General features: G+C 36.8%; 2 protein-coding genes across 2 annotated transcripts; both read right to left on the reverse strand.

The window, feature by feature from the left end:
* On the reverse strand, nucleotides 1-3,644 carry SLC10A5 (solute carrier family 10 member 5). The gene is given in 10 exon segments (XM_060611516.3): nucleotides 1-548; nucleotides 551-676; nucleotides 679-731; nucleotides 733-997; nucleotides 1,000-1,036; nucleotides 1,038-1,197; nucleotides 1,199-1,373; nucleotides 1,376-1,456; nucleotides 1,459-1,609; nucleotides 3,600-3,644. Coding segments are annotated over 10 exon segments (1,311 nt in total). The 3' UTR covers nucleotides 1-330.
* Nucleotides 3,554-27,587, reverse strand: ZFAND1 (zinc finger AN1-type containing 1). The gene is made up of 8 exons (XM_060610799.3): nucleotides 27,498-27,587; nucleotides 20,061-20,103; nucleotides 19,116-19,155; nucleotides 16,452-16,579; nucleotides 16,275-16,366; nucleotides 14,952-15,073; nucleotides 4,321-4,476; nucleotides 3,554-4,227 (listed from the first exon to the last, which is right to left on the reverse strand). The coding sequence occupies exons 1-8, from the start codon at nucleotides 27,550-27,552 to the stop codon at nucleotides 4,057-4,059; spliced, it is 807 nt and encodes a 268-aa protein (XP_060466782.1). The 5' UTR covers nucleotides 27,553-27,587; the 3' UTR covers nucleotides 3,554-4,056.
* Nucleotides 27,588-27,784: the final 197 nt, after the last annotated feature.

A 27,784-nucleotide genomic window follows, 5' to 3' on the forward strand; every position in this document is an offset into this window, starting at 1 on the left:
GTACTGATTCTGATGAGCCAATGAGAGACCCAGATAGGAATTTACATATTCATTCACTGTGTGAGCATTTACTGTCTGCCTATTCTATGGAGATCCCTTCCCTAAATACTTGGGATAGATCACAATCACTACAGAAGGAATATTTTCTTACTGCCCTTCCCCGTTTAAGAGACAATAAAGTGTCCTATTCAAATCCAGTTCTCTAAAACATTTCCAAACCAACATGTTTGAAAAATGGGCACCTTCCTCTGAATTTCTGTACATTAATGGTCTGTAGTGAACTGAAAACAGGCATCATTTTTTGATATTGTTTGAATCTCCCACAGTACCTCATTCAGAGTGGGAATTCAGTAATACAGTTTGGCCAGGGGATTTCTTTTTCCTTTTATCTTCTATGATAAGAATACATCTTTTCTTAGCCTTGTAAAGCAGAAAGATCAGTAACATTTCACATCCAGAATACATGGCCAATATAAAAGGAGCCACAGAAGCTAAGTCGGCCTTGGACTGTAAAAAAGAATTGAATAATGGCAGAGCTAAGAAACTGGTATCCCACTTTCAATAGCAACAATTTTACAAACAAGAACAGGCAGCACAAAAATTTTAACAAAGTTGTACCCAAATAACAAACCCAAAGCAGGAACTAAGACATCCCATGAAAGCTCCTCTAGGTTATTTCTAGAAACATTCTGAAAGTCAAATAAATCCCTACAAACATTAAAATAAAACTCAGGTCTAATTATTCCCTCCAGGAAGTTTGCTTTTTCAGGTATGCTACACTTGAGGACTATTCCAACTGATGTTGGAATGATGAAAAGGAGTATGGATACAATTTTAGAAACAGCAACATGAAATGTACGTGATGTAACCCTAACAGCCTACTATATATATATATAAGAATTGGCAAGTATCATTATCAGGGCCAATAATGTTGAAGTCATCAAAATGACAAAAATGAGATCTCCATCTAGAAGCAGAACAAAGAAATAGACCCCACTCCTCCTGGGCATGTGTAGGTCATTACAAATCCAAAGCCTATGTTGTGACTCTTATAACACCAAATTCTGTGTCCAAAGAAATCCATAAAATGGCCTAAGAAAAAAATTGTGTAATTGCCCCAATTTGCCAAGAATTACTGGCAAAGGAGTGTTTCATACTGTTTGAAACATCTGCAATTCAATATTGCAACCAAAAGCACGTTGGTAGCATAAGCACTAGGGTATTTCAGTCAATACACATTAATGCCTTGAAGACCATCTTTGCTTTGTTTAGGCACTTTGACTTTAACATTACCTCTTGAATGAGTCTTTCTTGCCTACCTTCAGAATCCCATAGTTGAATGGTCAAATTTGTGTCTCCATCTTCACCTGTCATAAGGTTTTTGTCACAGTCACCACTTGCAGCAGTTGAAGATCATCTAATTGCAAAAAGAGACGGCTGGAGTCTGGCCACTTAGCTCCTAACTAGATCTTCTGATGACCATTTCTTCATTCTTTGTGAAAAATAGTTTTTCAGTCTTTGCTCTATTCAGAACACTGAGAAATGACTTCCTTGCCTCTCCCAGAGTCATAAACCACAAAAGCAGGACGAAGGCAGGGAAATAAGTTTGCTAATCATTCTGAAAGTTTAAATAAATCACATATGCAGCAAAACCGGTTTTAAAAAAAGCTACAGAACATTCTTTTCAAGTAATAGAACTTAGGTAACAATTGTTTTGCTGGACCAAAGTCCAGTAGGAGCATGACTATCAAGCTTTTCAAAATACAAAGGTATCTAGTGAGGGGCGCCTGGGTGGCTCAGTGGGTTAAGTGTATGACTTCAGCTCAGGTCATGATCTCACGGTTTGTGGGTTTAAGCCCCACATTGGGCTCCTTGCTGACAGCTCAGAACCTGGAGCCTGCTTCAGATTGTCTCCCTCTGTCTGCCCCTCCCCTGCTCATGCTGTTTCTCAAAAATGAATAAACATTAAAAAAAAAATTTAAACAAAGGTAAAAACAAAAACAAAAACAAAAAACAAAGGTATCTAGTGAGTAACACAACCTGTTGAACTTGTAGTTATGAAAATGTAAAAGCCACAGCTTTAACAGATTGGATTTATCAAGCCGAAATCTAATCTCTTTCCTCCAGACTTACTCAACTAAAAACCCTAAAAAGAAAGCTTGAGAAGGCTGTCTGATTTCAGGGTAGTTTAGAAATGAGAAGCCAGAGAGACTTTCTCTCTTCCCCACAGTCTTGTTCTCTTTAGGGGACTACTCATGCTGGAACCCCTGGTCCCTAGAGTCTGAGGATGCTGGTACCTGTCTGGTCTGCTCCACCATCTGGGACCTGACCTAACTTACCATCAGTATCACTATTGACACAAGTCCCTCCAGGCTGCTTTGTCTCTTCTCTAATCAAGGACAGGACCTCTTCTTCATTTTCCCCCTCAATCTCTGCCAGCCTTACTTCCCCTTTTCTCAGCACTCATTGCTATTTTTCCTGGTATATTTAGCTTTAGTTCAATTTATGAGGCATGTGTTGATCACCTACTATGTGTAAGTAATTATAACAGATGCTAAGGTATTTAGTCTGTGTTAAAACTTTCCGGTATTTGGGAATATATTTAAGGATTATTTCTACTTCTGGTCCTGTAGTTTCTGATAAAAGGGCCACTGGAACATAGCTATATTTACTGTCTCTTACTCATCTGGCACCTGCTACAGAGTTTTGTATTATAGTTATAAGAATGTATATATTTCATCATATTCACCACTGCAATTATAATCAAATTCTTGTTTGTAAAGTAGTTATTTGAGTGCCTACCAAACAAATGTGTCAGTAGTTGACCGAAGTCAGAAGTTACCTCCGTTCCTTGCATGAAAGTAAGATGAAGAGAGAAAATGAATATTCTGAGTTTATTCCTTTATTTAATTATACCTAAAACCACTATATGTGTCCATGATAATTGAAATAGAAAAGGGACAAAGGCTTCCCCAACAAGGGACAAAAACAAATAGAAATTATTTCTATTCCTTCCATATGGTAGTACTTTGTTGAGTACTGATGGAATATATCAGTCAGACACATCATTTTAAATATATTTTTTTAAGTTTATTTTTGAGAGTGAGAGAGCGAGCTCAAGCGAGCACGAGCAGGAGAGGGACAGAGAGAAAGGGAGACACAGAATCTGAAGCAGGCTCCAGGCTCTGGGCTGTCAGCACAGAGCTCAATGTGGGGCTCAAATTCATGAATGGTGATGGTGACCTGAGCCAAAGTCAGACGCTTAACTGACTGAGCCACGTAGGCACCCCAATCAGACGCATCATTTTAAAAAGTTATTTTTGGCATGTATTTTGCATTGATATAAAGACACTGTAATGAAGTTGTGCTACCTCACCTTTCCTCTCATTTGTAATACATTTACATAAATGAAGGTGAATCCTACTGGAAGAGGATCTTTATCAGAGAGATATGCCCCAAAGCAGTTAGGGGACACCAAGAAAACCATTTCCTCTTCCTAAGCCTGAGATTCCTCATCCAAAAACTTAGAAGAGTGAATGAGATGGTCTCCAAGTTCCTATGATTCATGTACACACATCAATTTACACATACTGACATACAGTTAAGGCTATACTTCCTGGCCTCATGATGCTAGGCTTAGCCATGTTACGTGTATCTTCTAAAAGTCAGCTCTTTCTTCCTCTGTCGTAAAGGAACAATATCCAAAATGCAGTCATTCCTTCCTTCAGCTTAGATCCTAGAGTAACGGTGATATGCAGCAGAGTCACAACCAATCAACAGCTGACATTAAAATAAATGAAATATACCTTTTTTGTTGTTACTGACCATAACCTAATAAAAGCTAACTACAAAAATTTGCTAATAATTGAATGTCAGTTCATAGCTTAAAACACAAAAACTCAAATTCAATTTAGCTGAAAATTGATAATGGAAATGACATAATAGAAATAAATTAAAAGGGAACTTTTAGGAATAAATATATGTGATATGTGTAGTAAAAGAAATGGACTTAACAGAGAATTTTCCTCATCATTTCTGGCTTGAATCCTTACATGACTAATCCAAATAAGAATCAACATTTTTTAAAAACTGTTCTTCATCATTAAGATATTCCAAGATAATATTTCCACCATTATACAAAGGGCAATCCTCCTTAGCGATCCAGGTTTCCAAAGTATGATCCAAGGGTAAGACTTCTCCTGAAGTAACGTGACATAACCTTAATTTCTGTTAAGGGAAATAAATCATACTGTAATAAACAAACATGCTGGTAAAAGAGTATCCTAAAACTTTTACAAAAAAATTATGACCAGTTGTTACCTTAGCTGTTAATTTATTATTGTCATTTTTGAGACTGGTTAAAGAAGCCGCAAAGTCTATGGCTTTTCCGATGCTCCATCGGTGGCAAAAGAACATTGGTTTGCTTTTCTCTTTGCTCCCCTTAGGTAAGAAAACCTGAAGGTAAACTCTTTCTTTCTGTAAAAATAAAAAGTTAAAATATAGATTATGTATATGACACAGGCATCTCTTTTTGTCTCATGACCTCTCTTCCTGTCTTCTCCTGGTTAGAGGACTACCCTCTAATGATACAACTTTTAGTGGGAATACCAATCATAGTACCCATGAATCCACCTAAATGCATGGGCAGAGGACTGAAGACCCTAGCTAGGGTGGTCTGTGCAAACAGAAGCATGTAATGTAAAACAGGCCAAGCAAAGCCTTTTCCTGAGATTTTTAAAAAATTTTTTAATGTTTATTTTTGAGAGACAAAGACAAAGCATGATTAGGGAAGGGGCAGGCTCCAGGCTATGAGCTGTCAGCATAGAGCCCGATGTGGGGCTCAAACTCACAAACCGTGAGATCATGACCTGAGCTGAAGTCAGATGCTTAACCGACTGAGCCACCCAGGCACCCCTCCTGGGATATTTTTATGTTCAAAAGCTAGAAGGAGGGAAGAGCAATCTGGTTGTTTTTTTTTTTTTTTGAAGTCTTATTGAATTAAACCTGAAGTTACCTATCTATTCCCCCCAAACCCTCTTAGCTGTTCCTGAACTAATGTGGAAAAGTTTCCTCAAATGGGAAAGGACTCCAACACAGAGAGAAGAGTCAAGGAAACAGATGGACTCTTTCAAGATGATGAGTCCTGGAATCCAGTCATCCCTTGAGATCAGATCAATGCATCACTCCCCATTATAGGATAAAAAAAAATTGTTTTCATTAAGTTATTGTTATCAAATTTCTGTCACTTGCAATTTAAAGTTTCCTGATACATAGTAACATTTCACCTGAAAGACCTTACTACATATTTAGTTGCAGCAGGGCTCTCGAGAACAAAAGGTCCAATCAATCAATCAATAAAATAAGTACCATAACAAAACAGAATGATTCAGAGATTTGGAGACGGTTCCTCTAGTATTTTATGCCCTATATGCTTCCTTACATTGTATTTTCTTGCTAAGTTAACAAATGCAGGAGGAAAAATAAAGAGGAGCAAGGTGTTTGGCCCCGATCTTCCCCAATTCCTAACAATTGCTTTAACAAAGTGTGGCTTTACAGACCAATTCCTGCTACAATAAATATTTTGTTATAATTGGATTATCTCTTAATTATAGGGGAAATATCACAATTATGGTAAGAAATAATAGATTCAACACGATTTCCATCTAAACACAAAGGAATTTAGATTTGTTGAAAACCAGTGAAATGTGTCATAACAGGTAACAAGTATTGAAAGAAAAAAAATGATCAGAAATTCAAGCCTTGGGCCAATTCTATAACCTAATAGTTCCTGCTCCAAAGCAAGGTAATAAGAGCGTAAATACAAAAGGAAAGAATGTAAAAGTTATAGCCTCACTGAGAGGAAGGAAGGTGGGCAGGAAGGCGCAAGCAAAATATGCTTGAGGATCAAAAACATAACAAATGCAAACAAGTGATAGGTAGGCTGAGCCACAGACTCTCAAGGTTCCAGAAGACAAAATAGTAGCCAAGAGTTCAGCTTGTGGGTTAATGGGAAGCAACAGTGCTGCATGGAGGTAAAGTACCTGGCTCCGGCTCACTGCTTGGAAGGAGAGGCTAGTGTGGGACTTGTGCTCCAGGAAAGAAAGTTGAAGAAGGTATTGCTGAATGCTGACTATTGCTTACAGAAAGTAATATTTAGGAAAGGCAGAGAAGCACAGATAAAACCTCTTGACAGCAAACAAAGCCAGCATCTTCCAAGTCAGTAAATGGATCCACAATAATCTGAAAATCTCTGGAGGGCAAAAGCCCAAACTGCCAATCTGAAACTTGGATTGGAATGGAAGTCCTGAGTAAGGCCAGTGGAAGAAAATGCAAAATTGCTCCAAAGGAAGAGACGAGTGACAACAGTGAGATACAGTTAAGAACCTCCTACTCAAGACGAACATGCAGAATCTACAAATGGAAATTCAAAAGTTAACCTTACTATGGGCAGATGAACTAACTGAATTCAAAAAGACATTATAAAAAGTTATTTTTTTTTTTATTTTTAAAAAGTTTATTTATTTGGTGGGGAGAGGGGCAGAGGAAGAGGGAGAGAGAGAAACCCAAACAGGCTAGCAGCACAGAGCCCAAAGTGGGGCTTGATCTCACAACTATGAGATCAGGACCTGAGCCAAAAATCAAGAGTTGGACACTTAACCAACAGCCACCCAGGCACCCCTAAAAGTTTTTTAAATTATGAAATATCCATACAAATGGAACAAGAAAGTATGGAACAAAAACAAATGAAATAAGACAAGCTATGAAGATCCAATGAGAAATATAAAAATTTTTAAGTACAGTTTCTGAAATAAACTCAAACAGGAGAAATTTTGATAATCTTCAATGAAAAGGCTTAATTGATCTGAAGATGGATTTGAGGAAGTCCTCTAGAATGCCGCACAAATAGATACAAAGATAGAAATTATACATCCCAAAAATAGGTCTAACAAGATTTCAGAAGGAAGCAATATTCAGAGAAAATGACTGTAATTTTCCAAAAGTGAAGAAATAAGTGAAATTAAAGATGTACCTCCAGGCCCAAGCTGGGTAATTAAAATAAATCCAGATGTAGAAACATTGCACTGAAATTGGAAAATACCAAACTCTTAAAAGCTACTAGAGAAAGACTGATTACTCATAAAGCAATAAGATTGACAGATGTTTCCCCAATAATAGACAACAGGGAAAAATGAATAGTATATTAAGAGAGTTGAGAGAGTCTAATGGACAATCCAGCTCAAGTGAGGGCAAAATAAGGGCACTTTCAGACAAAAAAAAGACTCAAAGAGTTCACCAATGAAGACTCTTAATGAATGAACTACCAGTAGTTTAGCCAAAATAAAAATGAGTCCTAAGGAAAGGAGAAATTCAAAAAAATATGTTGGCAAATTTAAATAGCTATAGTACTGACTTAAAAATAATCATGTGTGAACAAGGATGATGGGACAGGACATATTCAACTTGAGAAAGCATGTCAAACTCCTGTCTCATTCAAGAGGATACAATACCAAGTAACTTTAAATTCTGAGAGACAAATTGGTATTTAGTTATATATGTTAAAAATTAAAATTGTTAGCACATGTCTATTATATTATAAAACATTACAATGGAGAGTCTAGATAATACAGTACAAAAAAGGGAACCAGCTAGTATAATTATTAAAAAAATTAAAACTACCCTTATGTTAATGGGGTGTGATTGTTTACCTGGAAATTGAAGGCAAAGAAAAGCATTTGGTAATGTGACTGAACATCTTTTTTCTCTATATTAGAAGTACCTAGATATAGAGGTTGGGGGAAACATTATGTTCACAACAAAACAAAACCCAGGAGATAATTAGGGATGAAAAGGAATAAGACGTAAATGAAAAACAAAATGTTACAGAAATCACTAAAACACGATTTAAATAAATGAAAAGGCATACAAGGTTATTAGACAGGAAGACAATGTTCTATAGCACAAACCCAAAGTGAGTCCTTCAGGAATGATACTCAGTCAGGACTTGCTAATAGTCAGAACTTGTTGGGAGACTGAATTTTACTTTAACTTTACAGAAATCCCTAGATAATGTATTGAGGTTTTCCATCAGTTACTTATACCTAGTGAGCAGGGAGAGGCCAGAATCTCCAAGATAAAGAGGAAGGTATCAAGAGGGTAAAAATCCTGTTGAGAATAGCTAAGGGGGCTTCTCATAAATGGCCAAATCTTTACCTCCTGTCGGCACCATTATTCACAGCTTACATCCTTGTAGGAACTGGGGGACACGGAAAGCCACATTTCTAAAGACCATACTGGGTTCTCATGCTATTTATAATGATTTCTCTCAGTTTCTCCATTTCCCCTTTAAAGAGCCTATGATCTTTAACGTTACTTGCTGGAGTCTGTCACTTCAAACCTTGTCCCATTAGGATAACCATAAAAATCCTAGGTTTTTTTTTTTTTTTTTTAAGTATAATTAATACACAAGGTTATATTAGTTTTGGTGTAAAGCAGTGATTTAACAAGTTTATACAATTATGCTATGCTCACAAGTATAGCTACCATCTGTCCCTATACAATGCTATTACAATGTCATTGACTATATTCCTAATGCTATGTCTCTTATTCCCATGACTTCTTCATTCCGTAACTAAAAGCCTGTATGTCCCACTCCCCTTCACCCGATTTGCCCATCCCCCCATCTCAGAGAAAGTTTTAGTTTAAATAGAATAAGCATGAATAAATATGAAGAAAAAAACTGCTAAGAAAAAAAATATAGGTGAACTTACATTATCATATATTAGAACATTCTATAGAGTTATTGCATCAAATCAAGTTGGTACTGACCTGGGAGTAAAAAAAAAATATGAGTGGAATAGAATAGGAAATCCAAAAATAGATCCAGTAAAAATAAATCTTAAACTTGTCATGAATTGGAATACCAACTATCATCTTCAAAAGGAAAAATGATTTAATAATTGGTGATGGCAAAACTAGCTAAAAAACTGGAAGAAAGTAAGATTGGGTCCTCAGCTCCTATTACATGCTACAAATTCCAGATGGATTAAAGACAAATGCAAAATGCCAAAAAATAAAAATCCTAAAGAAACCAAAGTGGGGGGTGCGGGGAAGCAGAAAAAGGCACACCTTAGAAAAAATTAAAACACATGTCAACAAGATACATAAGTGAAATCAATATATTTGATACATTTTGAAAACATATCTATAATCGATCTTATTTGGAAAAAGAATATCTATTATATTCCAAGAGTTTCCATAAGAAGTTGTCCAAACAAAATAAAAAGACAGGAGTATGGGTTAACAGACAACCAAAAAGAAAAATGATCAAAGGGTGATTGAAAGAACAACTACACATGGCTAACAAACATAATAAAAGATGCTCAAACTGAACACGCGAATTAAAGCAATTAGAAGGTATCTTTTTATAGCCATTAGACTGGAACACATTAAAACATATAATAGCTACTAGAAACCATGGGAGGAGGGGAAGCGTACCTCATATCTGACCACAAGAGGCAGTATATTAAACTGGGTAAGATGGCAGGTTTATCACCCGAGTGATCTTAAATAACTTCAAATCATTCATGTGTGAAATGAGGATATATAATATACCAGGAGGTTGTATTAAGGGAGGTAAAAAAAATTTAGAGCCAAAAATCAATGGCTGGCATAGTGTAATCAGTCAATAAAGGCTATTATAACTATTGCCAGTAGAAATGTAAATTGTTGCAACTTCTTTATGAAGCAGCTTAGCAACATCTATGAAGATTTAAAATACACGTATCCTTTGACCCAACAAATACACTCCTGGGAATTTATCTCACAAAAAGAAGAAACCGGACCAAGACTGCTTAGCACAGTAGACAAAACTGGAAACAAAGTGAATGTTCATCAATAGGAAAATGGCAAAGTAAGAATCTACAGACCTGTACATCCACACTATGGAATATTTATCTAGTTTTTAAAGAATCAGTTAGAGCTACACCAGCTCCCTTGAGAAAATTTCTGCTGGGCATTAATAAGGATACATACAGGTAATAATCTACCTAAAACCTGCTTTATTTTCACTTACAGCTATAATCACTATTTGACATGGCAGTATGTATTTAACAGTTAACTCACCGCATTGGAATATAAATTCCATGTTGGCAAGGACTTCTATTTACTCTTGTATACCCAGGGCCTGATATATAGTAGGGGCTCAAAAAAAAAAAGTATTGACTAAATGAGATGATGCCGTTTTTATAAAATAATGACCAAAAAAATTCTTTATGCGCTTGCATACATATACAAGTAAACACCCATTTATGTAAATTATACACAGGTATACACACATATATATGTATGCATCCATGTATATGTATAAATATATATGTGTATAAAGATACACATTAATGCAAGGGGAAAAGTTATAGCTACAGACATGTGTCATGCTCCATGATGAACTATTAAGTGCATCACGAATCTGTTTTCTGAGGCCAGCCTACTTGGTTTCAATTTGTAATTCACCACTTACTAGCTATGCTTAACCATTTTGTGCCTGAGTTTTCTTACCTGTTAGGCAGAGATAACAGTTCCTATCTCATAAGCATGTTGTGAGGATTAAATGTGTTAGAAGAGGGCCTAGAACAAAGTAAGTGCTATACAAGTTTTTACTATTATGCCTAAGGAATAAAATAATTGCAAAACAATTTGAGCAATATTATTGGATACTTTAGGGCAGCCCTTCTCAACCTTGTCACTATTGACATTTGGGAATGTCAGAAAACTTTTATTGTGGGCACTGTCCTATGTATAGTTAATCTCTGGCCTATGCCCGCTAGATTTCATAGCATCCCCATGCCCAGTTGTGATCAAAATCACCTTCAGTTGAAAACAACTGCTTTAGTGGGAGGGACATGGACACAGGAGGGTGTGTTTGGTTTTTCCCCTTACAGATCTGTTAAAAGTTACACTTGTAAAGGCATGTACTACATTTGCAATTTTAAAACCAACAAATGAAGTTTTCAAAAAAAAAAAAAGGAAAATATTAAGAACAATCACTAACAAAAGACTGCAATCAATGGTTTCTAAACCAGCAGAATAAAAGGGAATATAGAAAATGCAATCAACATGAAGGATGTGAGGAGAGAGAAATAAATCAAGGAAAAGGATGATAAGCAGAAAGCTTAAGATGGAAGAAGTATGTTCAAATGTATCAGTGATCACGATAAATACAAATGGATTCAACTCACCTATAAAAGAGATATTATCAACCTGGATTAAAAAAAGAAAGTCCAGCTATATGCTGCTTACAAAAGACACCCTAAAACAAAACACAGAAAAGTTGAATATAAAAGGGATTTTAAAAGGACGTAACAGTTAAGCATTCACTAAAAGAAAGCTAGTGAAACAGTATTATAATTCACAATAGGATTTAAGGTAAAATTCATAAAGATACAACGATGAAAAAATTTCATGTACCTGATATTATTTAGAAAAAACATTAGAATTACAAGAAAGAAATCTGACAAAATCAGTTGTGGCAGGAGATTTTAACACCCTCAGTCTCAGAAACCAATAGATCAAGCAGACCAAAAATTAGTATGCACACACATACACACAGACATGCATATAAATACATACAAACGGGAGGGGTGGCAGGAGAAAGACTGCAAATGACAAAGCAAAATGAGCAAAATGTAAGTAACTGGTACATTTGGATAAAGGATATGGAAAAAAATCATTGTACTACTTTTGTAACTTCTGTGTTTAAAACTGTATCAAGTTACCAAATAAAAAACCCACACTCAAACAAGTAGGTTGAAAATAAATTCACTGTCAAGGTGAGAAGATGGAAAAAGATCAGAAAATCCAACATAAAAGGAAATATAAAAATCAGAATTTAGTGACATTGAAAGCAGAAAACCAGTAGAAAGGTCAATCAAACCAAGATATGCTTCTTACAACTAAAATATAAATTAAACACACACACACACACACACACACACACACACACCTCTAACAAGACTGTTCAAGGAGAAAATAAAGAACAAATGAAACATATTAACAATGAAATGGAATGACTACTAAAGACACAACAGAGATCTTGGAACGTAAGAGAAAAACTTGAACAATAAACTGGAAAATCTACATCAAGTAGTAAGTTTTAAGACCAATTAATATTTACCAAAATTTCAGAAGAAGTGACTATCCAAATAAACCAAGAACTATTTAACACATTGAAACCATATTCAAAATTCTCCCCTCAAAAATGGCAACAGATTAAAACATTGTAACACCCTTTACCAACCCTTCAGGAACAAATAATCCCCATCCTCTACAAAGATTTCAAAGAATAGAAGAGAGAAAGCTACTCAACAAATTTTATGTGCATAGTCTCGCTACTAATAGCACAAACAATAATATATTAGCTAATCAATTTAGCAGTGCATTTTAAAAGAATTATATACCAGAGTCAAGTAGTTTGTTTTGGAAGATGTGGGTGATTTTACAGAAAAATAGATTAATGTAATTGAAAACATTCATAAGGAAAGAAAAGATACCTGATCATCCTACTAGAGGTAGAAAAAAAACTTACAGTAAGAATTTATACATATTCATGATATAAAGTCCTAGCAAATTAGGAACAGAAAGAAGTACTGCTCACCTGATAAAGGCTTCTACTGAAAATTTACAGCAAATGTAGTATTTACTGATGAAACTTTAAAATCATTTGCATTAAAGTAAGAGAAATGATGAAGATGCCTACTATCACTCACATTACTCAAGATGTTCTGGAGATCTCAGCCAATACACTAAGACAATAATAATGAGAAAGAGAAAAGAAAATTTGGCAAACACACACACACACACACACACACACACAAACCACAAAACTGTCATTTGCAGAAGATAAGGCTACACAGAAAACATCCCAGAAAATCTAACTATGGGTACTCCTAGGAAGATTATTTGCTGGATAGAAGGACAACATACAACAAACAACGAGCAATAATCAGTCATGAAAATAAATTTTTTTTAAGTTATTTACAATGGGGCGCTTGGGTGGCTCAGTCGGTTAAGCGTCTGACTTCAGGTCATGATCTCAAAGTTCGTGAGTTTGAGCCTGGCATCGGCTCTGTGCTGACAGCTCAGAGCCTGGAGCCTGCTTCAGATTGTGTGTTTCCCTCTCCCTCTGCCCCTCCTGCACTCGCATGCTGTCTCTCTCAAAAATAAACATTTAGAAAAAAAAAATTTAAGTTATTTACAATGGCAGCAAAACAATTAGCAGACTAAGATATATAAATATATATAATATATATATATGCATTATAAAATGTTAAAGATCTAAAAAAAAGACCTAAAGAAAAGTTGGAAAGATCATAGACATAGATGGGAAGAATCAAAATTCTAAAGATGTCAACTATCTCTAGTTTAAAATTTAGCATTAATTCCTATCAAAATTGCAATTTTAAAGAACGGGACAAAGTGGTCGTAGGTTTTTGGTTTTGGTTTTTTGTTTTTGTTTTTTTACAAATGAATAAATTGCCAAGAATAGATGTGACTGAAAGAATAACATGGACAGACTTGTCCTTATTATAAAACTATGATAATTAAGACTGTTTGATATTAATGCAAAGACAGACAAACAGACCAAAGGAACTGAACTGAGATCCCTAAATTAGTCTTACATGTCTAGAACAATATGGTGTATGACAAAGGTATCATTATAAGGAGGAACTCATTATCTTATGTTATGACAACAGGAAATCCCTACTGGGGGAAAAAATCTCTATTTACAACTAAATTCGAAATGGAACAAAGAGTTAATTTTTTTTTAACTTCTGAAAGAAAATATAAGAAAATCTCATTTCCAAACATACAAATTAAGGAAAACGATAAATTTGAGTACATTAACATTCTGAAGTCTGAACTACTAAAGAGATTAAAAGCAAAGTGAAAACAAGCCATAGACTGAGAAGATATGTGACATCCATTTACTCAAGAAAGCATCAGAATTCAGAATATATGAACAATCCTATAATTTTTAGCAGTACCAAAAAAAAAAAAAACCCAACAGAAAAATTGTGCAAAGGATATGAATAATTTACAGAGGTAAAACGGCTAATAAGTCAATGCAAAGTAGCTGAACCTTATTAGTCACAAAGGAAATTCAACTTTAAACTTCAGTAAATTTAGAAACAAGAAACACCAACTCTCAGATACTGTAGGAATGAGATAAATCAGTACAACAACTGACAACAGTCTAATAAAGCTGAAAATAAGCAAACTCCATGACCCAGCTTTTCTATTTCTAGGTATATTCCCTAAAGTAGCATTTTTCAATCTGATGGTCTCAATCCTTTAGGGGTTATAAAATCAACAGTCTTTAAAATAAAACAGAATAAAAAACATCAGAGTATATAACACTAAGGCTAGTATGTAACATATAAGGCTAGGTATTACTGATAATGTGTTAAGCTATGTATATAGGTATGTAGTATGTACGTACACAAGTACCTACTGGAATGTTCTATAAAATATAATGGATATTATGGAGTTTTAAAGGGACCACCCTAGAAAAACATTCCCACATATACACAAGGATGTTCACTGTTGTAACAGTTTATAATAGCAAAATATCTGAAAAACATCTGAATCTTCATTAGGAAAATGGATAATTTGTGGCATATTCATACTATGGAATAATGTATACCTATTAAAATGAATGAACTAAATGTATCAGCATGGACAAATGTTAAAAATATGATGCCAAGTGAAAAAAAGAGTTGATCTGGTTCACTGTGACTTCTCAAAGTGAAAAAGTCAAAATTATTATCTACGCAGATATATACCATATACCAGTAACAATACATTTCAAGTTCAGATTAGTTGTTACTTGATGGGTGGGAGGAGTCCAAAGGGGGCTATATTTGAAACATTTTTGTTTTTCAAAATCTGAGACCAACCTGTGGTAATGACTTATCTCCATCAGCATGCATCTTTAATTTCATCAGTGCTACCTTTGCAGCCGTTTCACTGTTTTTTGCACCTTTCCTTCGTTTACTTGCTGTCCCTCCTGTCTTAGAATCTAAGAAATAAGTATAAGCATATAAGCACATAGAATTTTTACATTAAAAATGTCCAGAGTTCTATCATTTGTTATAGTTTTGAAATATACACAAATAACACATAATAGTTATACAGAACCACATTTTTTTTTGTTGGTATCATACATGACCATTATAAAAATATCATCAAGGTTGATCTAAGCAATCTCTACATGAAAAAGCTCACTGTTATGTGCTTTCCTTTCCAATTTAAGCCTATTTAATCCAAAACAAATCACTAACATTTCTACAGAAAACTTTTTTTTTTAATATTTATTTATTTTTGAGAGAGAGACAGAGCATGAGTTGGGGAGGAGCAGAGAGAGAGGGAGACACAGAATCTGAAGCAGACTCCAGGCTCTGAGCTGTCCGCACAGAGCCCGATGCGGGGATTGAACTCAGGAACTGTGAGATCGTGACCTGAGCTGAAGTCGGACACTTAACCGACTGAGCCACCCAGGTACCCCTGCAGAAAACTTTTAAGATTTGGTCATAGATTTTAATAAAGGTACTATCCTTAATACAGAATGAAAATTCTGAACATGTTGGCAGAGAGACTGGTTTAAGCAACAGATACATTCTTCCCAGCACCTCAGATTATCAGCAGCATTCACAGAACAGCTGATGAGACTTAATGATTAGTCTTTAGAGAAAGCAAACCACTGCGCTGGCCTTATGAATACCATTTCCAGCCATGATACTTGACCAGCTGATCTAAGTGGCCCAGTAAAAGAGAATATCGGGTAAGTACTTCCATAGAATTTCCAATCTTTCATTGGTCAGCATTCTAAGAAATATGGGCACATAAATGCCATCAAAATCTATACCAGGTTGCAACCATTGGGGCCATTAAAAACACCTTCCAGGGGTGCCTGGGTGGCTCCATTGGTTAAGCATCCAACTTTGGCTCAGGTTATGATCTCACAATTCATGAGGTCAAGCCCCATGTTGGACTCTGTGCTGACAGCTCAGAGCCTGGAGCCTGCTTCAGATTCTGGCTGTCTGTCTGTCTGTCTTTCTCTCTCTGCCTCTCCCCTGCTCGCTCTCTTTCTCTCAAAAATTAACATTAAAAAAAAAAAAAAAAAACACCTTCCGTAAGTGGCAAGCTGACATAAGAAGCAGGACTCCATAACTAACAGATATACAGCAGTAAGGAAACAACCAAACTTTCTAGATACTTGCCAATAATGTCTTTAACAAGTTTCTGAGTGGCAGCCATACGAGGCTTAGGAATTTCCAGTTTTTCACATTCATGATCCGACTGATGACGGTGCCTATGAGCAACAGAAGAGTGACACTAGTTCACGTATTTGCAAGACTTAAACAGATACATAGAATTTGAATGGTCTGAGTGATCACCTCAGGCAAAAATTCTTCTCACAGTAAGGACATTTAACTGGCACAAGCTCTCTTTCAGCACAGTCCCTGAATGAGCATGGGTAAGACGTGGGCTTATCCGACTTCAGTCTCTCATTGATTATGGTCACCTGAAAATGGAAAAAGGAGGAAATGGCATTATAGAGTTCATATATAACACAAATCAACATCTATTTTGGAAGGCAACATATGTAACATTTTTGCTTAAACTTGTTAGAGCAACTTACATTCTCTCACCTAACAGATTATAATAAATGTTTGTGTGATAAATGATTACTGTGCTGACTGTTCTACATTTTCATAACTTTCTTACTATGGTGTATTTATCTTCTAAGTCAAGTTAAAATGACTATTCAGTTACTCTTCATAATTTTAGAGTTCTACTCTGTACCAGTCCTAAACAAAGATGCCCCCATAATAATATGCTTAGGTGACCATCTCATCAACCCTCAAAGAGCAAGTCATAACTACTTTCTACGCTGACTTTAGTTTAATACGTATATATATGAAAGAACACTTAAAATTATGTTTATGATACAGAAGATTAAAGACAGTTTCTGTAATGATACATTCTCTATTCTGCATGTATTATTGTATTACCAGCAAATATTACATCAGAAGAAGAGATGTTACAAGATTAAAAAATGTATAGGGGCGCCTGGGTGGCTCAGTCAGTTAAGCGGCCGACTTCGGCTCAGGTCACGATCTTGCCGTCCGTGAGTTTGAGCCCCGCGTCGGGCTCTGGGCTGATGGCTCAGAGCCTGGAGCCTGCTTCCGATTCTGTGTCTCCCGCTCTGACCCTCCCCCGTTCATGCTCTGTCTCTCTCTGTCTCAAAAATAAATAAACGCTAAAAAAAAAAAAAAAAAAAATTAAAAAATTAAAAAAAAAAAAATATCTATCTATCTATCTATCTATCTATCTATCTATCTATCTATCTATCTATCTCCAGGTCAGGATAGTTTGAGTTTTAAATAACCATGTTTCTAGAGTTGAATGAACTTTTGCAGGTTCCGTGATGTCAACCCAGAGCCTCATGTAGAGCTGGATCTCATCAACCCTCTGATCAGGAGGTGAGCCAAAATCAAGAGTCAGACAGACGCTCAATCACCTGAGCCACCCGGCTGACCCAAGATAATTTCTTAAAATCTACAACCAAAGGGCATTCCTCTATATAAATGGTAGTTATACCTTGTTGGAATTAATTTTAATATTTATTTTGAGAGGAAGAGAGAGCATACAAGCACAAGTGGGGAGAGGGAGGGAAGGGGGGGGAGAGGGAAGGAAGAGGAAGGGGGGAGGGGGAGGGGGAGGGGGGAGGGGGAGAGGAGCAGCAGCAGCAGCAGCAGCAGCAGCAGCAGGGGACATGCAGAGGGAGAGAAAGAGAGAAAATCCCAAACAGGCTCCTCCATGCTGTTAGGAGGAGATCATGAGATCATGACCTGAGCTGAAATCCAGTCAGACACTTAACTGACTGAGCCACCTAGGTGCCCCTTGGGGTTAACTTCTTAACTACTTTTCCAAATTTGTTCTAATGGTCCACTGGTAAAACGATTTTCAATTCATTATTTAATTAATGAGATCTAATTGACATTGCACAAGAGACGTTCATAGAAGTCAAATATTGTAAGAAAAAGGAAAGTACAAGGATTTACAAGCTGCATAAGAAACATTAATATGTTTACTATATGACTATTTCTCTCCAACTAATCCTGCATAATACCAATATGCTAATTTTTATTTTCATCACATAAATCACCTCAACCTCAAAGGACCAGATTTGAACTGAAGTTCATTTAACTTGAATTTTCTATAATTGAGAGAACAGATATAAAAGTCCTCAGTAAAGTGCTTGGTAATTGCTGGTCAGGAATAAATACTAACTGAAAAGTGTGGGTCAAATGCTTCTTTCTAAATGGAGTGAGCTCAGTTTCACTTTCTGCCTTTCTCGGACCAAAGGAGGTGGAGCCACTTATTATGAGTTGGAGAAAATTACATTTGGCATGCTGGGCTCAGCTTTCTCTTCGAGGCCTAACCTGGTGAAGCACTGTGTGATTGGTGGGAAAATCTGCCTAATTCTGAATCTCCTTTGCACCCTAGCAGGCTCTACACTAAGCTTCATTCAGTTTATCCTTTATGAGTAATAAAGAGGATACTTTGGCTTCTATTTAACAGCCCTTATTAATGTCTCAATTTGGTCAGAATTAGTGTAGGGATTTTTATCGGACTACAAGTTTGTTCTTGGTGATCTAAGGCCAATCGAGTCAGAACAATCTGCAACCACACAATCCTAACACCAGGATCCAGGGAAAATGAACAAAACAGTGAAGGTGAACTGGAAGGAGTATATGATGAGGCTGTTAATTCCACTGTATATTTATAAATATAGAGCCTAAAGCTGTTAAGTGGGCTAAGTAAACATAACTGAAATATACGAGAATTCTAACGATTTGTCATTACTAAGGAGACCAATTTTTCTTTAAAACAAACTATGAAAAATAACAAAATGAAGTAAGAGCCTCTTTACATCATCAGTTTAGTATGCCAAATTTTAATTTGTGATACACTGACTGGTTTTAAACTGAATCAAATTCAAAATCAAAGTACATAAAAAGAAACATGTTTTATTAGGAGAACTATTAACATACCTCACGACAGCTGTGTGACTCCCTGCTTCTGTGTTCAAGGCTTAAATAATTTAAAAAAAAAAAAGTGTTTATTTAAATACAAACAATCAAATATAACTACAGTTAATTGGAGATATTTTAGTGGTTAGTATCCTTAAGATTAGTTACACTACATTAAAACTCTGCATATAATAAACTGAAATGGCAAAACGTAGAGCATCTAGAGTCTCAAAACCCAACTGTTGAACGTACACAAATACGATTCACCACTCTAAGATACCTTTGAGTGCTCCAAGGTGTGTGCAAATAAAAGGAGTTAAAAGATTCTTTGTATTTCTCAAAGACCATCAGAAATAAAATGTCAAAGAAGTGCTCTTGTTCTAAAGGACTTAAAAATATGCATTACTTTTATTAAATCCTAATAAATCTTTGAGTGATCTTCTGAAAATAATTCTTTCAGTGTTCTATTTAATCAATTAAATGCCTAAAACATGAAAGTTTAATTACAAAGAAAACACATTTTCCAAAAATCTCTGGTTAGGTCCCAGGTTTTACTTTGCATGTGATATGTGTACGAAGAACATGTGATAGCCAACTTAAGAGATGTATAGGTTGGGCTCTTCATTTGATTAACTAAGATGAAGAGTAGTAACAATACCTGGATTTTTTTTTCTACCGTATTCTTTGAATTGTGGATATGTTCTCCCCTTACGATTAAGGCACAAATACAACTTTTACACACACACAAAAAAAATCACACACATAAATCCATTTCTGAAAGTTTGAAGTTTAGGCACATATATCCACAAGTAATCAGAGCCTATGCCTAATCTTTTTTCTAATTATGAATACAAAATATCAATGGCTAAAGTAAGAACTATTTTAAATCATTCTGCTTTTCAGAAATAAATGTCTTATTACAAACACTAAAATTATTCCCAAATGCTGCATAAAGATTTAACTTACCAAAATACTCCTGAACAACCATCACAAACAAATGGGAGAAAATCTAAAATTGAGGGAAAATGTTATAATGTTATATGCACTGGTCAGTATCCAATTTTGATTTAGTTTCCTTAAAAAGATTTTTAGAAGTACTGAACTACATCTATTGGAGAACTTTCCTTTTTGACCAATATCCTAGTGTAACAAGTAGCTAAACAAAAGCTATCAAAACCTCAAGCATGGAGAGCAACTGGATTATCAGAAGATAAATGTTACTTGTAGTGTGCTAAATCAGAAAAAAAAAGTTCTGCGTTGTTATGGTTGACCAGATTTACTATGTGTTATTTCTGAGTACCGTATACTGCAGAAGTCCTGCATTTGAAGTGAAAATCCTGGGTTTCGATTATGATACCACAGTTTATTAATCTAGCAACACTACAAACTGTTTAACTGTAGAGCTTTGTGGGAGGAGGTGGAAAGAAGATGGCAGAGTAGGAGGATTCTGAGCTCACCTCCTCCCATCAACAAACCAAGATAACAGCTACATCTGAAAACCACCTGAAGACAGCTAGAACAGACCTTCCACACTTAATCCTACCGAGAGAGGCCATATAGAAGTGTAGGAGGGGTGCAGACAGTTAGGAACCAAACCGGTGTAAGACTTCCCATCAATGGAAGAGACACTACAAAACACAGAAAAGCTAGAGGATCAGAGTCCATAATGTGCACCCCAGTCACTGGGAACAGGAAGTCCCAGAACATCTGGCTTTGAAAACCAGGGAGGCTAAACTTGGCAAATTTCTAAAATCAGCGGGCTTAACTCCAGGTACTTCAAAAATCTCCAAGAGCTGGAGGCAATAGTAAATTGAGTCCTGACCCTTAAAGAGCCAACATGATAAATAACTGCTGGAGACTAGCACAAAAGCAGCAGTTTGAAAAACACCTGGGGTATTCATGAAAGCAATTCATTTACTAATCTCAGAGTGTGCACTAGAGAGACAGGGATCTCCAGGAGACCTCTCCAAGAACAAAAGTGCTAGGAGGCACCATTTCTCTTCTCCTCTCCCAGGCCAGATAGCTGTACGCTTGGAGAAACGAGCACTAACTACCGACCACCTTGCCAGCACCCTGTGTCTGCCCATGTATTCACTTGCGTTTCCACCACATCCAACCCGCTCACTTCAGCAGACTCCCTCCAGAGTGGCTCCTCTCCTGTCACACTACAAGCAGTCCCAGCAGGGACCAGTGTCACTCCAAAGCGACTCCTGCCCTGGGGAGAGATGGAGATAATCCCACACACCAGCCTGCCCAAAGTTCCAGCAACTTGTAGCAGGCTACGCAGCAGGGAAAGCCCTGCCGTTCAGTGGGACCACAGAGGCTGATGGCAGACACGCAGTCTGATTGCTGGCCCACTCACCTACAGGCCCACCAGGGTCTCTCAACAATATAGGAACCAAACTCCGCCGAGTAGCAGGCAAAGTAGGTCTTGCAGCCAACAGGGATGAAGGCAAAGGAGGCTCAGGCACAACAGTGTGCACACAGCCCATCCAGAAGACATCCCTGGAACAGATGGTTCTAGCAACCAAAGGGTACTGTGCTACAAGGCACCACAGGACCTCTTCTACAGAAGTACACTAACTTTCACCACCAAGACACATAGCAGATCTCCCAAATACAAACACGGAGAGTTACACAGTATGCAGAGGCAGGAATAGGTCCCAAATGAAAGAACAGGGCAAAGTCACAGAAAAGAGCTAAAAGAAACTGAGATAAGCACTATGCCCAAAAAAGCAAGTATTAGTCACAAAGATACTCAATGGACTTGAGATAAGAATGGATGAAATCAGTGAGAACTTCAACACATAGAAAATGTAAAACAGAACCAGTCAGAGATGAAGAATTCAATAACTGAAACAAACACACTAGAGAGAACAAGAGATTAGGAAAGGCAGAGCAACAGATCAGCAATCTAGAAGACAGGATAATGAAAAGCAACCAAGCTGGAGAACAAAAAGAAAAAACAATAAATGAGAATAGGATAAGGGAACTCAGCAACATCATCAAGCGTACTAATATGCACATGATAGGGAGCCCAGAAGAAGAGAGAGAAGGGGGCAGAAAAATTACTTGAAGAAATAATAACAAACATACCCAAATCTGAGGAAGGAAACAGCCATCCATATCTAAGAAGTGAAGACAACCTATAACAAGATGTACTCAAGAAGGTTCATACCAATTATAATTAACATGGCAAAAAGACAATTTTAAAAGCAGCAAGGAAAAAAAAAAAAAACAACAGGCATATATATATAAGGAAAACTCCATAAGGCTACCAGCAAAAACTTTTTAGGCCAGAAGGTAGTGGCATGATATATTCAAAGTACTGAAAGGAAAAAACCTGCAAACAAAAATACTCTACCCATCAAGGTTATCACTCGGTATAGAAGGAGAGATAAAGTTTCCCAGATAAGCGAAAGTTAAAAGAGTTCATCACCACTAAACCAGCCCTACACAAGACATTGAAGGGAATTCTGAGTGGAAAGAAAACACCTTAAGTAGAAGAAACTTATGAAAGGAAAATATTCCACAGGTAAAAGCAAACATATAATAAAGGTAGTAGATAAATCACTTATAAAACCAGCATGGAGATTAAAAGGCAGTAATTAAGGATATCTACAAAAATGAGTCCTAAAATTAGGTAAAACATGATATATACATAAAACATGGGTGAGGGGTGGAGAGTAAAAATTTAGTGCTTTTTAAAATGTTCAAGTTTAAGTAACCATCACATTAATATAAACTGCTGTATGCATAAGATGTTATATATGAACCTCACAGTAACCATAAATCAAAAACCTGTAAGACATACACAAATAATAAAGAGAAAGAAATCCAAGCATAACACTAAAGAAAGCCATCAAACCACAAGAGAAGAGAGAAAGGAACATGAGCACTACATAAACAACCATGAAACAAGTAACAAAATGGCAATAACTACATACTTGTCAATAATTACTTTAAATGTAAATGGACTAAATGCTCCAATCAAAAGACATAGGGCAACTGAATGGATTAAAAAACGAGACCCATCTATATGCTACCTATAAGGGACTCACTTCAGACCTAAAGACACACAAACAGACTGAAAGTAAAGGGCTAAAAAAACCTAACATGCAAATGGAAGCCAAAAAAAGGCCAAGGCAACAAACACTGTAACAAGAGACAAAGCCTACTACATGAAGACAAAAAGTAACAATCCAGCATGAAGATATAACAATTGAAAATACCTATGTACCCAACATAGAAGAACTCAAATACATAAAGCAATTACTAACAGACATAAAGGGAGAAACTGACAGCAATATAAAAATAGTGGGGCACTTTAACAATCCACTTGCATCAATGGATAAATCATCCAAACGGAAAATCAATATGGAAACAGTGATTTTGAATGAAACATTAGACCAAATGGACCTAACAGACATATACAGGACATTCCACCCAAAAACAGAATACATTCTCTAAGACAGATCACATATTAGGCCACAAAACTAGTCTCAATAAATTTAGGAAGACTGTCCAACTAGGATGGTATGAAACGAGAAATCCATTACAAGAAAAAGTCTGGAAAGACCGTAAATACTTGGAGGCTAAACAACATGCTATCAAATAATGAATCAACAGAGGAAATCAAAAATACATGAAGATAAATGAAAATGAAAACACAATGGTCTAAAATCTTACATGGTCAAATAACCTACAAAATAGGAGGCAACAATATGCAATGGAAAAAGAGTCTCTTCAATAAATGGTGTTTGGAAAACTGAACATGTAAAAGAATGAAACTGAACAAATTTCTTACACCATACACAAAAATAAACTCAAAATGGATTAAAGACTTACATGTGAGACCTGAAAACATAAAACTCCTAGAAAACTTAGGTAAGGGTAACAAAAACAAACTTGGGACTACAGCTAATAAAAAGCTTTTGTGCACCGAAGGAAAACATTAACAAAAAGGCAGTCTACTGAATGGGAGAAGATATTTGCAAATGATCTGACAAGGGGTGAATATCCCAAATATAAAAAGTAATAAATAAATAACTTATACAACTCAAAAACAAAAAAAAAAACACAAATAACTCCATTAAAAAAAAATGAGCAGAGGACCTGAATATACCTTTTTCCAAAGAAGATATAGAAATGGCCAATAGAACTATGAAAAGATGTTTAAATCACTAATCCTCAAGAAAATGCAAATCAAAACCACAATGAAATATCACCTTACACCTATCAGAACGGCTAAAATCAAAAACACAAGAAATAATAAGTGTCTGTAAAGATGTGGAGAAAAGAGACCCTCATACACTGTTGGTAAGAATGTAAATTGGTTCAGTTGCTGTGAAAAACAGTATGGAGGTTCCTCAAAAAGTTAAAAATAGAAATACCATATGATCCAATAATCTCACTACTCATTATTGACCCAAAGAAAATAAAAACAGTAATTCAAAAAGTTCTATGCATCCCTGTGTTTACTGCAGCAGTATTTACAATAGCCAAGATACGGAAGCAGCCCAAGTGTCCATCAACAGAGGAATGGAGAAAGAGGTGGTATGTATACATACTATGGAATATTACTCAGCTGTAAAGAATGAGATCTTGCCATTTGTGACAACATAAATGAACCAGAAGAGTATCATAAATGAAATACCATATGATTTCACTCGTACGTGGAACCTAAAAAACAAAACAGAGGAACCAAAAAACTGACAACTACATAAAACAAACTGCTGGTTGCCAGAGGACAGGTGGGTGAGATGGGCGAAAAAGATAAAGGGAATTAAGAGGTACAAACTTCCAGGTATAAAGTAATTAAGTCACAGAAATGAAAGGTACAGCATAGTGAATATAATCAATAATATTATAACAACATTGTATGGTGACAATGGTGACTACATTGATCATGGTAAGCACTGAGTAATGCATATGGAATTGCTGAATCTATATATTATAGACCTGAAACTAATAACATTGTATGTTAACTATGCCAATTAAAAAGTTATAGGGAAATAAAATGAACCATCTGTGTTACTCAGTAAAAAATTTTAAAAAAATAGAGCTTTGGATATATATTTGATATAGAATATAGTACTCTGTGTGTGTATGCACACAAAACCAAAGCTCTATTAGCAGGTAGTGTAGACATAAATAGATATAGGTACAGGCATATCATGTCTGTATGTACATGTTTATATGTGTGTACATATTTCTATACTGTATGTCACACGTGCTTCACAGGTTAATTGCAAAAACCAAATGAGATAGATGTAAAAGATAAGAATAGGAAGTAACTAATTAGTAATAACTGCAACAATTAACTTGTTTTGAATACACTGAACTCAGAAAAATCCTGTGGTGACTATGGGGAAATGTGTTCAAAGATACTTCAGAAATCCAATAGATAAATTGATACTGCCATATTTAGTCCTGAATTGTTTTTCCTTTCTGTTGAGGAACAACTAAGTTAGGAAATGAATTTTTGAAAAGCACACCAAAGTATCCACTCTCACTAGATACAATCACTCTCCAAATTATTGACTGTTTAAACTATTTTGACCTCGTATTACAGTATACAGCCAAGTGAAGCTGCAAATGTCCAATCACACCACTTTTACAAAGTGAAGACAAAAGGCACCACACTTTACAGAAAGACTACAATTGCCCTGCAAAAGATCTCATCCTACAGGATACCTTATTCAAAACAGAAAGAAGAGGTCCTATTATAATCCACAGGGATCCCTGGATAATTCAGTTTGTGGAACAAGAGACTGAACAAAGCTCTTCTTCTTATACCTCAGAAGTAGCCTAAGTGAATTGACACCATTGTTCTGAAGTATGACACTGTGAGCACGTTTCAGGCCAAGGAAGTATGTATTCATTTGTCAACAAGAAACTGAACCATAAAATACTGTTGAACATTTATGCCTCTCTTAAATTGGAGAAATTGTACATGCTTGCACTTTTGGTGATGAACTAAAAATTAAATGCAAACCAAGAGGACCCAGAGGGAAGAGTTAAGATGAAGGTAATTTCCTGACACCATCCTTCTATCCAACCAAAAGCTAAACAAAATTAGGATACTCACATAATACCCTCTAAAAACCCCTCTCCACTAGTCCAAAAGAGCTACACCCTGGTCTCATTTCATATATATTTATACTTTAAGAGCTATCTGAAGTTGGTAGATACCATGGATTTGGTAATCAGGTATACAAGACATAAACATAACTTACAGTCAAAACCCAATTGGCTAAGGTTCTCTGTGAAAGATGTGCAAGGAAATAGGTTTCCTGAACGGCTGGCCATGACAGCTAGTGGTAAAAGATACACATAGAGTGCTGTAGGTAACAAGAACCTACCAGGGATTGTGCCCTTTTGCCCACTGACCACAGCAGGTATCACTAATCAGTTGTAACATTCCCATGAAATCTGGGCTAAATCTCAAGAGTACTCCATTCACCAGGTACCTACTACCAATAACCGAGGCTGCAATGAGAGATGAAACCTATTTGCCACCCAGGCAAACAGTGGCCAACAGTCATAGCACACATTTGGAGTGAAACTTGGGTACCAAAGACTGAGCATTCTATATGGCTCTAATGCTTTGGGAACTTGCCTGCTCCAGATGCAGGCCATCCTAAGGCCTGTGCCATACGACCACTGACTATTACATTGGACTGTGTGTATATCACATCGTCTCTCAGTTCAGCATAGAGAGAACATCACCTTATTAATGCTCCAAACTGCAGATTATTCTGAAAGCTTTTCTATGGAAAAGACCGTGTTTTATACCCTCCTATGCAGTTCCAGCACCAAAACTGATGCTCAATAAATGTTGAGTCACTGATATTCAAAGAATGACATAACCGAGTGAGCATGGTGATCATCCTAGTAGAAACCCGAGGAGGAGAATCTGATCAAAGCTAAGGGTGTTCTCACTAGAAGCTGCGAAGACCAGGTTTAAAACGGATCTCGCTCAACTCCTTCATCTGACAGATAAGGAACAGATAAATAGTTTGGGAAAGAGAGGTGTCTTGCCCCAGGCCGCAGTGGCAGGACCAGAGGGGAACACAGGTCTCCACACTCCCAGACCTAAGTGTCAGAAAGGACTGGGAGCGACGCAACTTCTTGGCAAAGCGCACTCGAAACCCAAAGTGAGCACTGCAAGCCATGTTTCCAGAAATTGCATAGTTCCTTTCCAGAGACCGCCAGACTGCCAAAGGCTCAGGGGCAACAAAAATACCAACACATCTCACTGCCGACCCAGGAGGGATGTACCCGCCCTGCCTCCTCAGACTCGACCCCGCCCCACGACCTCCCCTCACCCGCCGCCACTACCCGTGGAGGCTCAGCAGGGTACACATCTACCACGCCTAGAGTTAAGGACAGCTAGATCACCTCGCTGCCGGCAATGCTCCACCTGGCAGTGCTGTCCTATGTCCAATTCCGCCATAGCACAGCGCCGCAAGAGGCGGGGCTACGACTCACGCGCAGCGCCTGCTGGGAGGGTGGCGGACCTCGGGGCGGAGCCTGCAGGTGGGTTGGTACATTCACCGGAAGCAGTCATCCGGTTGTGACTGCCTGGAGTGACCAGTGTATATGCACTCCAGGCCCCTGGGGAGGCGGCGCAAAGAAAGAGGAGTTGGTCTGTTTGTCTTTTTCCTGGACAGACGTCTTCGAGCCCA

Source organism: Panthera onca, chromosome F2, assembly GCF_046562875.1.
Source record: "Panthera onca isolate mPanOnc1 chromosome F2, mPanOnc1 haplotype 2, whole genome shotgun sequence".
NCBI lineage: Eukaryota > Metazoa > Chordata > Mammalia > Carnivora > Felidae > Panthera > Panthera onca.